The following is a 15,805-nucleotide window of genomic DNA, read 5'->3' on the forward strand; positions in this document are numbered from 1 at the left end:
GGATAGGAATAAGTAGTATATTAATTGTATTATTATTCTAACGAGATAGTAATGCTAACAAGCAATATTTTTCCAAGTAAAAGTCTTCATAAAAAACTGTAAATAGGATATCTCATTTTTTCAGTACTAAAGAATACGATTAAAGGCATAAAGCTACCATTTTATTCCGACCACTCAATATTAACACATTTTGACCGCTCAGCGTCTGCAGTCATGTATTTTACAATTTTTAAATATTACGTATTATCCACGTTCTGAGTTAAGAAAGGCTTTACTTTACAAAGAAACTAATTAATATATAGGCGAGGCAAGGCCCAGTGACCACCGCCAGCCCAATTTAATTTTGAATTTTGCTAGTTTTAAGGAATGTGTTTTATTAAATTTCTTACCATGTAATCTTAAATTGGAGAGTCATGCAGAAACTTTTCTCCAACGAGCATCATATAAATTTTGGAGTGCTTCATTAAGTCCAAAAATGATGTTAGGGCTTCAGGTTCACATTACGGGATTAGGATATAGGGCAGTCCCAACCCAAGACACCACCACGTAGTCTCTATTCATACCAGGTCATATAGAAATTAGATATAAAATTATGTTGGCAATAAATGATTTCTTCAAAATAAAGTATCAACCAATCTCCTCTCTTCTCTCCTTTCCTCTCCAATCCCCCTTCCTCATTTCTTGGATTGTGTGTAGATTCTTTCTCCCCTTCATTAACTCTCATGCCACATCACTCTTTTGCTTACATAGTATGCTATTTAATACTACAGAAACTATCCTAGTCACCGATTGGGACTGCCCTTAGTGGTGTCGATTCGTAGCTTGTAGAGCTACGAGTTGGGAAGAGTGTTTGATCGGTGGTGGCAATGGATGACGGGTAGGGTAGCTCGCCACAATAGTGGTGAAGGATGACTGTTGCACTACGGGAAATCTCTAATTTGCCGAGTGTATTTTTATTTGCCGAGTGTATTCCCTCGGGCACTCGGCAAAGAGCTCTTTGCCGAGTGTTTCGCGAAAAACACTTGGCAAAGTCATGACACTCGGTAAATCAACGCTTTGCCGAGTGTTTTATTTTTAGCACTTGGCAAACAAAAGGTTCGCTGAGTGTTTTATTTTTTACACTCGACAACAAATTTTTTTCCCGAAAAAATGAAACAAAAACTTTGCCGAGTGCCCCAATCGGGGACACTCGGCAAACCTAAAAAAATCCTACGTACGTAACCCCCACCGTGCCCGGCCCCTTTCCTCCGCACCCCACTAGGCCACCACCCCCCGAGCCCCACTAGCTCCGCACCCCCCCCCCCCGAGTCTCCTCCGACCTCCCCTCCCTGCCCCCTCCCTCCTCTCCCTGCCCTCCCCGCCGGCGGCTGGCCCTCCTCCCCTCCCCTCTCCCTCCCTCCCCGGCGCACCTCCTCCCCTCCCCTCTCCCTCCCCCAGCCGGATCTGGCGCGGGGCGGTGACGGGGGCGGGTCGAGGCGGCAGCGGGTCATGGCGGCCGGTGGGGGCGTGGCGTGGCGGCCGGATCTGGTGCCCCTCCCTCTCCTTCTTCCTCGGCCGGATCTGGCGCCCTTCTTCTTCCTCGGATCTGGCGCCCTTCTTCCCCGGATCCGGCGGGGAGGCGGGGGGGGCGTGGTGGCGGCGAGGGCGGGTCGAGGCGGCCGGCGCGGGCGGGTCGTGCGGCAGCGGGGCGTGGCGGCGGTGGTGTGTGTAGTGTGTGGTGGCGGCGGTGGTGGCAACGGTCGGTGGTGCAGTATGTGGTGGTGGTGGTGATGGCGGCGACCGGTGGTGGTGGTGGCGGCCGGATGTTTTTTTTAATTTTTTTGAAAAATTGGTTGCCGAGTATTTTTTGGCCACTCAGCGAAGGGTTTTCCCGAGTGCCCGACACAAGACACTTGGGGAATCAGCGTTTGCTGACAGATTTTTTGTCGTGTGTCATATGCCGAGTGTTACCCTCAGCAAACGCTTTGGCGAGTGTTTTTCAGGCTTCGCCGAGTGCCCCTGGCACTCAGCAAAGTCCCTGTGTCCGGTAGTGTTGGATGAAGAAGTTGGCAGGCAGGACATCATGTGTCGCTCGGATTAGCGAGGGAGTAAATGAGTGGCGGTTCTAGCGGGTGGCATGGGGGCCGGAAGAGCCTAGCATGGCGGTGATGCGGCGATGAAGCTCGAGCAAGAGGATGCAGTGGCGGGGCACATGGAAAATATAGGTTGCGTGGAGGCAGGTGGCTGCACCGGCTCCAGGAAAGGTGGTAGCGTGCATGCAGACTGTATTGAATTTTTATGTAATGAAATTTCTTACCAGGAATTCTACTATACGTACGTTTATAGTATTCCTATCAATCTATATTCTACTCTACTCTTGTATATGAAAGGTCGGTCCTCGTTAGAGGTTACTTTTCAGGTCACTCCTTTATTAGTAAGCGATGCTATGCCCATATCTATAATTAAATAGGGAACTGTATGAGTTTGTGGTTGTCTTGACCAAGGGACTTAGGGTGTTTGAATCCTTGGCTAAAGTTTAGCTCTGGTCACATCGAATGTTTGGATACTAATTAGGATTATTGAACATAGGCAAATGACAAAAATAATTGCATAAATGAATCCATTAAGCCTAACTAGTCTATAAACATGTCATGGTACAGTAAACATGTGCTAATCATGGATTAATTAGGCTTAATAGATTCATCTCGCTAATTAGCCCTGATTTATACAATTATTTTTGTCATTAGTTTAATACTCCTAATTAGCATCAAACATCCGATGTGATCCGAGCTAAACTTTTGCTAAGCATCCAAACATCCTCTAACTTGATGGAGAAAAAATATCATGTACCTAATAGATGGGGAAATGAGGATGGAAAGAAAGAGAATTAGTTGATTTATATGAAATTCAAATGTAGATCCATGTTGCGCCACTTCCAGCTAGTGCAGTCCCCATCGTTAAAAGTTAGGTCTCTCGTAGCCACGTTTATTCATGTTATTAATTGTATGTCCTTTCGGCCCAATTTTAGACGGCAAGTATTTAGGAGGTGTATAAAAATTAAGATCTAGATTAATTCATGATATCTTCTCACAGTTTCGTCACAAAGCAAAATTGTAAAAATAAAACTTGGCTCATTCTGCTTTTGTTGAGTATACAGTGCTTTTCTGTTTCCTCGGACTTGACTTGAAGTAGGAGCGAGCATCTGGGAACGAATTATTTAGCATTTTTTCTCTTTTACCCTAAGGCCCCGTTTGAATCATTGGAATTGAATTCCATCCTAATAATCATAATTTAGACACAAATTAATTAAGCTAATATAATTGTATGTGGAATATAGTTGTATATTATAGTTGGTGATATGGGAGAGATACTTGTATGCTGCACTTCTACTATAGAGAAGCGAGTCTAAGAGCGTGCTATAAGAATTGAATTCCATTCTAATAACCATAATCTATAGAATCAATTTCCATCTCCCACCCCATGAATTTAAGATAGGCTTATATCTAAACTTTGGAAAGTTGTGGAATGCCACATTCCAATATAAATTAGCCTACTCCATTAAATAGATTTCAATTCCTTGGACCCAAACGGGACCTAAGAAGAAAGCAAGAAGATTAGTCAGACAGGTTCGGATCACACAACGAACGGCAGAGATGAGATCATCCCGTGCTTTAAGGAGAGGCACAAGGAATCTTTTGATCGCTGCTGTTGTTCCTGGATCGTACGGCGCAGAGGTAGCCTTCGGTCGGAAGCTTCCGATGATAGCTTCCACGATCGGAAGCGCCGTGATTCTCGGCCGGGCCCACACCAGCTACTTCCAAGGAGGGAATGGCGAGCCGGCGGGCCCCACCTTAGCCGATTTAACAGGTGGGCAAGCAGCGGGCCCACCTCCCTCCGCTCACGTCAGCATCCCCCTCCCCTCTCCCAGAGCTGTATAAAAGCCGAGCCCCATCTCCTGCTCCCGGCACACACCCAATAATCAAATATCTAGCTAGCTCCTGTAGCGAGAAAGAAACCATGTCGGGCGTTTGGGTGTTCGAGGACGGGATCGTGCGGCGCGCGGACAGCGACCCTCCCAGCGGCGCCGGCGCCGGCGGGTCGCGGCCGAACAAGGTGCTGGTGCACGTGCCCAGCGGCGAGGTGGTGACCTCCTACGACGTGCTGGAGCGGCGGCTCCGAGAGCTCGGCTGGGAGCGCTACCTCTACGACCCCTGCCTGCTCCAGTTCCACAAGCGCTCCACCGTGCACCTCATCACCGTGCCCCGCGACTTCGCCCGCCTCAAGCTCGTCCACATGTACGACGTCGTCGTCAAGACCCGCAACGTCTTCGAGGTCCGCGACGCCGCACCAGCCTGACCGTGTCGCCGTCGACGCATACGCCGCTGCCTTGGTCCTTGTCGTCGATCGGACCGGTGCTGCTGACCGCCGGTCTGAGTGCCGCCGCCGTATCAGCGTACGAACACATGTATTGACGTATTGTATGTTGGAATTGTGAGATCGAGTGAGGTAGAAGAGTACGTGTGATATGGCGGCGCCCTGCTCGCGTGGCTGCTTTGCATGGACTACTCCTACGATTGTTTGGCGCCAATTAAACATATAAAGAACACGCTCTGCGGTATGCTTATATTGAGGGCGTGTCTTTCACAAAGGATTGATGTACATGTATTGATCGATTTGTATGGTAATGTTTGGCTTGTGAAATAAAGCTTCTTCTTTTCCATTCAAGGTTGCCAGATATCCGATTTTTTCTGGATCAATTGTTTGTGCATTATATATGGGTTATGAGTGTGAAACGCACAAGCTGAATTTTACTATGGACGGTGCTTCAATTTTTTTATCCCTTCATTGTTTTTGTTTCAATATCATATGTCCTCTTATTCAATTAATTTTGATTTTCGAATATTTTAGTTTATTGTTTACGAAAATAATTACCAATATAGGGACGGGGTAAAATAAGTACAAGTGAATACCCGAATAGATTATATGATATGTAAAACCTTAGATTTATATATATTGAGAAGTCGACTAGGACACGGATGACAACTACCCTCCAGTGCTGGATAGGTTTGCATCTAGTAATAGAACAATTTCACACATCCATACTTTTGCTACCAACAACTTTGTATGATAGTGACATCAATATATAAGAATTCTCTGCCAGGTTGTTGGAAGAACATGATATTTAAATTCTCATAATATGTTCGTGTATATTTAAACCGTACGTGTCATTGCATGGTAAACATTAATCTATAATTCCTCGAAAATGACGGTTATTTGCATGTTCAAGAAGAAGCTATAAAAAGCCACCGAACTGTCAAAGTTGAACATATATATTGCTAGGTGTCATTGTTAGAAAATATGTAGGAAACAAGAACAATGATTCATAAAATAGTTTTATATTGGCTTCATGGCTTCTCGCTATCAATTTTGCTTAAGTTTGCAGTGTTGTTTACATATATGTAGAGCTTGTTACAGAAATATATACATACATACATACATATATATATATATATATATGTATATGTACATTGTTTTGCTATATCATTCTTTTGCTGTTATACTACTTTTTCTTCCCACTAACAAAACGTATAATCCATCGCTGTGCCAACAGATCTTAGTTACATTATATTGCTGTTTCAACTTTAACTAGTAACTATAACAATTGAAAGGGGTCAATAATAACAGGTTTAATATGATCATTCTATTCAGACGTGGTTTTCATTTTTAATCTGGATGTACTTTCTCTCCCAGCTAGTACAAGGTTGGAAATCCATAAACATATGGAAGATAGACACATTCATGTAAATCAATATGTGTTGCTCACCGCATCAGATTTCATCTATGTTTTTCACTCAGAGATTCAGTTATAAACTTCATTGAGATTATGCGTATGATCCATTTACGATGAATATAAATGAGTAAAAACTGAAGTACATAAGGAATAGCATTCAATGATACTGTATGCTTCCAAAAAAAATCATATATTTTTTGAAAAGAGCATGTGTGTTGAGGAATATAAATTATACACAAATACACATGTTGTGCAATAAATAAAGCTGCTACATTTTGAGCATAAAATGGGTGTACCAATGATCTCGAACATTCACATGATATTTACAAAGAAATTCCCTTGAAAATCCTAAGAATTAACTAATTATTAAAGGAAACAAACTTTATTCCAAGGAATCATATTGTGCAAAATGTTGGTGAAACCATGAGTGCGGATAGAAGTTGATAAAGAGTCTTAGTGATGGAATTTGGTGCCATTCCCTTTGATATATAGTTACCTACACTACATATAATGGGTGCACTCTGCTTTCTTGCAACCTCTACTCTAATCAAAAGACTAAAGGACTTTTAGAATAGAACGGGCTACAATGCCTAAGTTAGTTAGCTGTGCGCTTTCAGGGCCGGGTCTAGATTATGTACGAATTTTACAGTAGGTGTGGTGCATACATAATTTTCCATTGATGAAACAATTTGAAGTAAGGCTTCAGGAACATGCATATAAATTAATTTAGGGAGCATCTATAATATCTTTTCACCATTGTGAAAAAAGTATTTTTATTTGTAGTTTCTGAACAATGTGGATAATAGGAAGCTTGCATAGCTTGGAATACAAAAATCTTAGAGGAAGTTGTAATTTTTCTCATTACTAAACAAATGGGTGCTTTGCCACAATGTCGGTAGCCAACCAAAGGTGCGCTAAGATTGTTCCACTTAGAGGAAAGTATGGCTCAAGACAGACATATGTAACTTGTAACAACCTTTGTCCCTAAGATGCACGACGTACCCGTAGCTGAGAGGGAGGATGGCAATTCGAACTCTTCCTCTCCTACCAGTTGCGTGTCACTTGTTCATGCATGTACCTGCTGTCTTGGGCTCTGCAATATTACAAGATATAGCCATGTGATTGAGTGCAGGATATTGTCCACACCTGATAGTACCAAATGGTCTTACTTATTTCCCAGCCACAAGGCTATCATTAAAAACATTTCTAGGAATTCATTGGCTCCCAGCACCTTGCATATTGTGATACTACTCTTAACAGACCTTCTACTACCACTAGCTAGGTAGTCTGTCGAGCACACCCCTACATTTTGGCACATGTGGCAGCTGAGCCGTATTATGTTTCATCTAGGACACTTGAACAAAATACGGATATTCGCAATAGGAATTCGTCTTGATATTGGCAAACAAAATGGTGCATGCACCTACCTTCCTCTCCTGCATCCATGCCGTTGAATGCATGCATGATCGCACATATATAAACATCTATATATAGCGAGGTAGGAACATAGCTGGTTGGTCTCCATAACATGACAACCAAGACATCTCAGAACAATGATTATTGTAACTATACGGGAAGAAGAGGATGTGCCTGCAGCAACGTACCCTAGCAAACATTGAAGTGCACCAATAGTCCTTAACACAAAAGAAATATAAGAGGAAATCCAGCACCAGTGGAACAGCGAACACATGTTCGTCCTGAATTTTCCTATCTTGAAACATTAGCTACTGGGATTTATTACTCTGATAAACTAGATAAAATAAATGTATTCTGTTATGATCTGACACACTTTAAGTTCTTGATTTGAATTAAATAAACTTGCAGTTAGATAGCAAAGATTATATTACTATGTTAGTAAACAATGCTAGACTAAGATAATCACTACAAGAAATGATTTCTTTCGTGACGATTTTCTCTGAGTAGCCAGTAATTTTAGTGTTTTTATTATTTCTCTCTCAAGGGGCCAACAAAATCATTATCCACAGTTATTGTGTGTAGTTATATAAATATACTAAAAATGTCAGGAAATATTTGGAACTAAAGATTGATACCAATATAGCGTGGAAGTATAAAATATATAAATAAACTATGAACATATATACATAGATACAGACTAATATCTAAGAATTAAGCTTTAAAATAATTCTTATATATGCACGCAAAATGGAGGAATTACTACTGTAGACATGCTACGATTCATGTAATACATAGTGAGTGCAAGAATAGTGAGTGACCAATGTTCAGGTCGATGCTGAACTGATATGATGGATAGTCATAGTGATGTAGCGATGCACATTTTGTTGTTCACGTGAAAATAGTTCTCTTTTTCTGATTCTTAATAATACGACTATTCACGTGCAACTACAATAGGACCATCCACAAAAACTGTACCATAAAAGATTCCTCAGTTCCTCAATGTAAAAAATGCTTCTCTTTATGTTGACTTTAATTTCAATGGTATTCCCCCCCACCCCGCCCCCGCCCCAAAATCCCAGTTGGGCCAACTACATGCTTTGCATGGGTGTGAATAGATCTTCTTGACCAGTCAATAAATAAGCTAATCAATTCAAAGCAGATCCAAATTAAATGAGATTAGAATATTATACCTCACTTTTATTCAGGTCAACCCATCTATACGACTATACCTACGCCGATGTAACTTATGAAACTTCATTTGTATTTGTTTCAATCATGTTCTCCACTCCCTTTCATATCAACTGTTATATTGCTTACTAGTGGCGCTACCTCGAATATATGCCATATAGACCTATCACTTTTTAGTTGTCACGATATTCATATCGCTTTTGTTGGTCGGTTTGCTTACAAGGTTGTGTCCAAGTGGCACCCCTGTTGCTTACTAGATTGCCAGCTTTAACATGTTCTTCATAGCCTTTTGGAGACGAATAGCGAAATTGTTAAGTGTTAAACAGCAGAACTATTCTAGCACTTACCTGCAAACAGAAGCTGCTGCAGTAGATGCCGACAAATACATACAGCGTATATAAATATAATTCTAGATTGGATCCAACCTCCAAAAGTTGTGTGATTACTTAATTTGATGAGAATAATAGAGAGAGATACCTCTATCAGCCTACTGGTGGGTTTTTCTGCCTTGCTGACAAACCAGAGAAACGAATAAAACCGTTACCGTCCAGCGTAAACCTTTCCCAGCTAGTGGCTGCGGCCGAACGCGGACGACGACGGAGACGACGAGGGGATTGGAGCCGCCAGCTGGCAGCAGAGCGGCACTTGGACGTCCTCCTCCGCACGCGCGGGCGATCCCGTCGTCGCCGTCGCCGCGCACTCGCGTCGCCGTCGGACTCGACGTGCCCCCGCCCGGCCAATCGATGCCTAGAATGGAAATCAACTTTTCCGGCCGTCCCGTGCGCACGCCCACCCACCCGCGCGGCGGCCGGCCGCACGTGAAGGGCCCCGCGGAGGGGCCACGGGAGGCGCCCCCCGCCACGCGCGTGCACGCGCAGGCGACGGCGCCCCCGCGACGGCGACCGCGTGCGTGGTGCTACAGGGCCCTGCGCGGGCAGTGGTGGGGGCCGGCCGGCCGATCCTGTCCCCGGCGACGTGACGAGCGCCCCGCCGCCGTCCACCGGACGGGCCGAGGTAAAATCGACCATTATTGCAAAGTAACCGCTGACTGGGGCCACGAGAACTCGCACGTGCATGCCATGGTAACTAAACCGTGTCAATGGTGGCCCTGGCCGTCGGTGTCGTGGGCAGGACCACGGATCGCCATCCTCTGGATGACTACGGACCCTGCCCTCACAGATGGTCAGTCCTCGCAGTGCAAGAGTCTCGGAGAGAAAATCTGCTATTAATGGGCTCCACAAACATGCACAAACTTTATACAAGATGCAAGGAAATGATATACCATTTCTGCAAAGATGTGGTAGTGATGACAACCCTGACTTTATTTTCTTTTTCTTCCATTTAGGCACAACGCTGGTCTTACCCGAAATCTCAGGATGTATCTTATTGTGCAATTGCATATCTGCAATAATTGTATCATACATATATATAGTATCACTTGCTTACTATATAGTGGCTTATGAACGAACATGGGCAAATTTGAAAACAGTGTTAAAATTTGAAAACAAAAGAGCAATACTCATGTTATTAAAGATAATGTCTCCTCTATGTCAGTAATCACCCAGCCTTACATTTAAATCATAGGAGAATACCATATTGCAACATTCAAACTTCATAAACCCAGTGGGTAGTATCATTCACATTAATTATGTGCCGTGTAGGATTTTTTGCTGCCTTGACACAATAATTAATGAGGGCAAAGACGTAGTACAGTGGAGATATTGTTTAGATACCAAATCCAGCTATTTGAAACCATATAATAGCTGCAAATGGAGTTGTTTCATATAATACTTGTTTTGTGTCCACTAGCATAGACACATCGTACAAAAGGGACCACAGAAGTGATCATACTTGTTTTTGCTGATGAGAGCTTTTTTTTTCTGCCAGAAAGATATCTCAAAGTGCAGACGCCTTAAAAAGTTAAAATCAACTCAGCAATAATTATATTGCGATTGCTCAAGAGACAGAAAGTGAGCTTCTCAAAGCCTCCAATTTTCTCTGGCCCTAGCTCATTGCCTAAAAATTCAGAATGATGCTCCTAAGTACACCTACCTTGAAATTCCAATAGATGTACGTGGGTTATACTCCCACTAAGACTTTTAAATTCCTAGGGGAGAGAGTGCAGAAACGGATCAACAGCTGGATTAATGAATTATTATCTAGAGGTAGGAAAGGAGATTCTTCTTAAGGCTATGGTTCGATGGATTCCGACCTTTATGTGATGACCTGCTTCCAAATTCCGGGTACAACTTGTGAAAAGATGAGGAAGTCCATTGCTGATCCTTACCTTGGGGAATGTGTGTGTTGGGGGAGGAAAGAAAAAAGATGCATTGGCGTTCTTGAGATTGGCTTTCTTTGCAGAAATTCCTCGGCTGTTTGGGATTTAGATATCTTCAACTTTTCAACCAAACCATGTTAGGAAGATAGGGGTGGTGCCTTCTAGTGGAACCAGATTCTTTGTGCTAGAGTCCTCAAATGTCGCTGTTTTCCTTTCTTTAACTTTTGGCATGCGAGCTATATCCTAGATCAGCTTCGTATACTTGGCGTAGTATTATGCATGGCAAAAATCTCTTACGAGAAGGAATCATGTGAAAAGTTAAAAGTAGAAAATCTATTCAAACGTGCAAATACAGATGGGTCCCTAACGAGAGACGGTTGGTGTTGTCACTCCATTGCCCTGCCAGCCTGCATCATGCTAGAGGACGAGGACACTGCTAATGCTTCTTTTTTTCGCGCCGAATACGGCAATGAAAATAAAACATGCATATAGCCCTTGCTAGAAGATAACAAGTGAAGGACCATGACACCCTAAGAGGGGGTGAATTGGCTGTTCTAAAATTTAAGACTCCAAACCACAAATAAAAATCTATTTCAATTTCTATCTAGATGTGCACTAGGTTTTTCTATGTGTTACTATCTCTACCGCAAAAGATTTTTGCATCCTAGGTTCCAATCCTATAAACTCCACATGGCGATTCTAGAAAAGGTAAATGCGGAAATGTAAATGCAATAAAAAATTATGGAAGGTAAATGAGATAAAGAAGGCAAACTCCCAACATGGCGACACGACGATTTTTACCGAGGTATCGGAAAGCAACATTTTCGACTAGTCCTTATTGTTGGAGCCCCTCTCACAGGGAATGCCCGCGCAATGGCATAAACTTCCCAATCAAATAACTCTGTAAGATAGCCGACGGGTTTTCCCGCGGGCAAGTGGGTCTCCACCTAGCCTCTCCTGGATGCTCCTTGCCGCTCTTCACTTAGTAGAGCTTTGGCAAAAATGCCTAGGGCCTCTCCTCCCTATCACAAGCACTAGCGTCCACTCCACAAGAGCAGTTGGAGGGTCTCGCAAGACTTACAAACTCTGAATTTACATCTCTTTGTGCACGCAATCACCGATACAAAGTAGGTGTGCAAATCTCGCCTAACTCTAGTCTAATCCCTAAAGTAATGCGCTAATAGGCCAAAACAAGCACTAATCAAGACCTAAACCTTATGCTAATTGCCTTAATCTTCTCTTTAGCACTTTGGTGGCCAAAGCACTTGTGTGTATGTGAGAATCAAGCCTATAGCTTCTCAAACCTCTAACACCCCTCAAATGGCCAGGCAATAGGGTATATATAGCCCCAACTCCCAGAATTAGCCGTTGCATAGCCGTTGTAACTTTCTGCGTATCACTAACTCATCCACTGCCCTAGTCTTTGTACCCACCATATGAATCGGTGAGGCCCAAATTATACTCCAAACCTTCGAGAGCCGATTTTGAGCCGATGCTGAGCCAAGCCGTCGATCATCGACTTATTCGGTGATGGTCACTGTTCCCACCAAATGAGTTGGTGGTAACACTGCACACGCCTACCTTTACCATGCCACTGTCATGTGGTCACCGATTGAATCGGTGATGATCACTATTCCCACTAAATGAGTCGGTGGTAACAGTGCTCACACCGATCTTGGCTTAGCCTGTGATCACCGACTGAATCGGTGATGGTTACTGTTTCGACCGTATGAATCGGTGCAATGTGTTGGTGCATATTTCTAGCAGGATTCGCTTCAAGTCTTTTTGTGTCTTTATCCCGGCATATTTTTAGCAAGATTCGCTTCAATATATCTGGATTTTTTGCTATCATTTGGATACCACAGAATTCTTCTAAGTCTTTCTTTTTCTTCTCATTTTGATGATTTTGTAATTCATCTTTGGGACCAATAAAACACCTATAAAGATACATCTCAAAAACACATTAGTCCTAATGAGCATGTTGTCATTATTCACCAAAATGATTATGGCCTAGGGCCATTTCCCTTACATCTCCCCCTTTTTAGTGATTGATGACAACATAATCAAAGCAAGAGATAATATAGAAATTAAGCACAGCTTCTTGCTTGGATGTTATGCAAGAGCAAGAATCATGTACTAATTGAAATATGCAATTAACATCAAATTGAAGTAAACTATATGCAATTAATTCCAATGCCACTTTTCTCCCTTTCTTGGACCAAATTCTTGCAATCTCCCCCAAGCTTGAAATGTAGAATCTCCCCTACACTTGAGGTTCTTGCTTTCTTGCATGCCCCCCCCCCCCTTAAGAGCGGCTCCCCCTTCAAGTACTACTTGCTTTGGTTGCTAAAATTCTCCCTCTTTGGAATCAAACACCGAAAAAGGAAGACATTAAAAGCACAAGGGAGAGTTTCATAGATCATGATCTTCTGGATGTGGAAGGCAAGAAAGATCATGAACATGAAACTCACATAACATAGACTAAGCTCCCCCTAAGTGTGTGCATACATACAATGGATGTCAAAGCATATGCACAACTAGTCAATAAAGATAAGATGAGGATTTTAATCTATATTATGCATGGAGATAGCTATAAATGAAATGAAATGCATGATATTGATGTAAACAAAGACACCAAGTGATATTTAAGCTCCATTTGAAGGATGATGCTTGCATATCTCCGGGATTGATTTCTTTCAATATGAGACTACACACATGATAAGCTTATAAACAATATTAGTCTCAAAATCACAAACCATAAGATAGCTCCCCCGAAATATGTGCATACAAGTGCTTGAATTACTTGTGAGAGACATGCACTAGTCAATAACGACATTGGAAAGTTACCCTATGTCTTGGACTTGGCCCTTAAGATATGAAATAAGTACTAGTGACATTTTCCTACAACTAATAAACCATGTAGGTTGCTCATTGGCTAGAGAGAAGCACAAGAAACCTACCATATGAAATTGCACACTAGGAAATGCAAAGGAATTTAAATATGCTTATGCAATCCTAGATAAATATAGGAATTAGATGCTATTTGAAAATGCATGAAATTACATCTAGTTACCTAGTTACCTTTGGAGGATTTGGGAATAGGATTCATCAATGATTTGCAACTTGCTTCAAATCTTGATTAACTTGGCACTTGCATGAAATGCTCTTCTCTTATGGCAAAGTCTCCAAAATCCTCCCGAGTCCCGCAGACTCCAAGTCGCCTTTGGAACCCAAACCATTTTGGAGCCCTTCATGGTAGTGATGATTTCCTTGGACACCCAAATAGGTTGGTTCCACCCCTTGCCTTGCTTGTTGATCAAGTGAGCCACCACCTTGTCATCTTTCTTCTTTAGGAGGTAGGGTGTGCTCTTCTTCTTATCAACCTTCAAGTAAGGCTTAGTGTTGGAGTTGACTTTGATATTTTCCTTTTCTTCCCCCTTATTCTTGTTCTTGCACTCATAGGACTTGTGGCCTTGTTGATGGCATGAGTAGCAAGTCACAGTTGCACCCTTCTCAAGCTTCTTCACCATCTTGAGTTGGTTATCTTGAGGAGGTTATTTCTTGCTCTCATTTGCCTTCTCCTTACTGAAGGATCTAGGCCCCAAAGCATTGTGCTATGATAAGTTTTGGTGATTAATGATAACTGGATGTGCAGGACTAACTATTTCCATGAGTTGATATGTTAGGTTGAGTTCCGGCATCAAGATAAGGGTTGATAGTGCATTGGTTGAGGAGCAACAAGTTGAGGTTGTGATTGATGACAACAAGACATTATGTGTCGATGGATACTTGTTGAGAAGGTGTGAACAAATATGAACATCATGAGTTGATGGAGATCAAAAGCATGGGCATGATGATTTTGTGATCAACAAGTATATGGTGTTGAATGAAGTGAATGAGAAAGTGAATACACTAAACATGTGGGATACAAAGTGATTTCATGTGGCCAGATGGTGAAGGGCAAGCAATACTCAGCTACGATGGACCATGCAAGGGTGAAGGGCAAGCAAGGAGCTTGGCGTCGAAGGACCAAGGCAATGGTGAAGGGCAAGTAAAGGCGTGGGGCTGATGGACCATCAGAGGCCATATGAAGCTATGAGTGATCCATATCAATCATATGAAGAATGCAAGAAGATAATCAGTGAAATCAAATGATATACTTCACATGGTGAAGGACATCACGTGCCTTGAAGAAATGAAAATGAAGGATCATCATGTGTCAATGAGAGTCAAATGATGTGGTGAGGAGTTAGAAAATGGAAATCATGTGTTGAACGACATCAAGTGTATTGATGGGATGAAATGGGTGGAGTCTATATGTTGATGAACATCAAGTGCCATGAAGAAATGATAATGATGGACATAATATGCATATGAGCATCAAGCTAGATCCAAGTGGAATTGCGCAAGGCAAAGGTATGATATGTAGTGCATTTCATTTTGTCAGTCTCGGTGTTTAGTGGAGAAAAGACTGGATTGATAAGATAGAATATTTTACTATTAAGAAGGGTCTTGATTATGCTTGAGTCTTTACTAGGTGTTTAAAAGCTCAATCTTGCATATGCATACTAGCCTTGGCATGGAACTGGTAGTTTGCAAAACTTGCTTAGCAAATGGTTGATGGTAATGGTTTGTGGTGCATCTTGCATTAACATTATGCTTTTATCCAATGTGTTTTGGGTCAAGCATTCCATTGGGATGTGTAGTACTCTTAATGAGCTTTCCATAAAGTCCAAGATCACCTAATTTGGACATCAGAGCTAAAAGTTATAGCCGTTTTATCGAGCCTCGGTTGTGCTGAAAATGGACCCGCGGATGATCCGCCATCGATATTGATTTTAAGGCCAGACACAAACATGTTGATTCTATTTTCATGATAGAAATGAACTGCGGACAGTCTGAACTTTTTAGAGTGGACGGTCCATGGGCATAGATTTTGAGGTTGAGAGCCTAGACATGTCCATGGCACGTCTATGTGTATTGGCACGAGGAATGGCAGACGGTTTGCCCCTGTAAGGGCGGATGGTCCGCCCACTCTGCAACAGTTGACTCCAAGATGCATTTATTGAGAATTTAGCTGTTGGGTCTGAATGGTGGACTATCCGATCCTGTAAGGGCAGGCTGTCCATGGAAACAGAGTGTTTTGGGCTGTT

The 15,805-nt window shown here is 42.5% G+C and overlaps 1 protein-coding gene across 1 annotated transcript; it reads left to right on the forward strand.

Annotated features, from left to right (window-relative positions):
* The first annotated feature begins 3,963 nt into the window (after positions 1 to 3,963).
* On the forward strand, positions 3,964 to 4,699 carry LOC117864540 (flowering-promoting factor 1-like protein 4). Its single transcript, XM_072295034.1, has one exon. It carries the CDS (start codon positions 3,997 to 3,999, stop codon positions 4,333 to 4,335), a length of 339 nt encoding a protein of 112 aa, XP_072151135.1. The 5' UTR covers positions 3,964 to 3,996; the 3' UTR covers positions 4,336 to 4,699.
* The last annotated feature ends 11,106 nt before the right edge of the window (positions 4,700 to 15,805 follow it).

Source organism: Setaria viridis, chromosome 7 (assembly GCF_005286985.2).
Source record: "Setaria viridis chromosome 7, Setaria_viridis_v4.0, whole genome shotgun sequence".
NCBI lineage: Eukaryota > Viridiplantae > Streptophyta > Magnoliopsida > Poales > Poaceae > Setaria > Setaria viridis.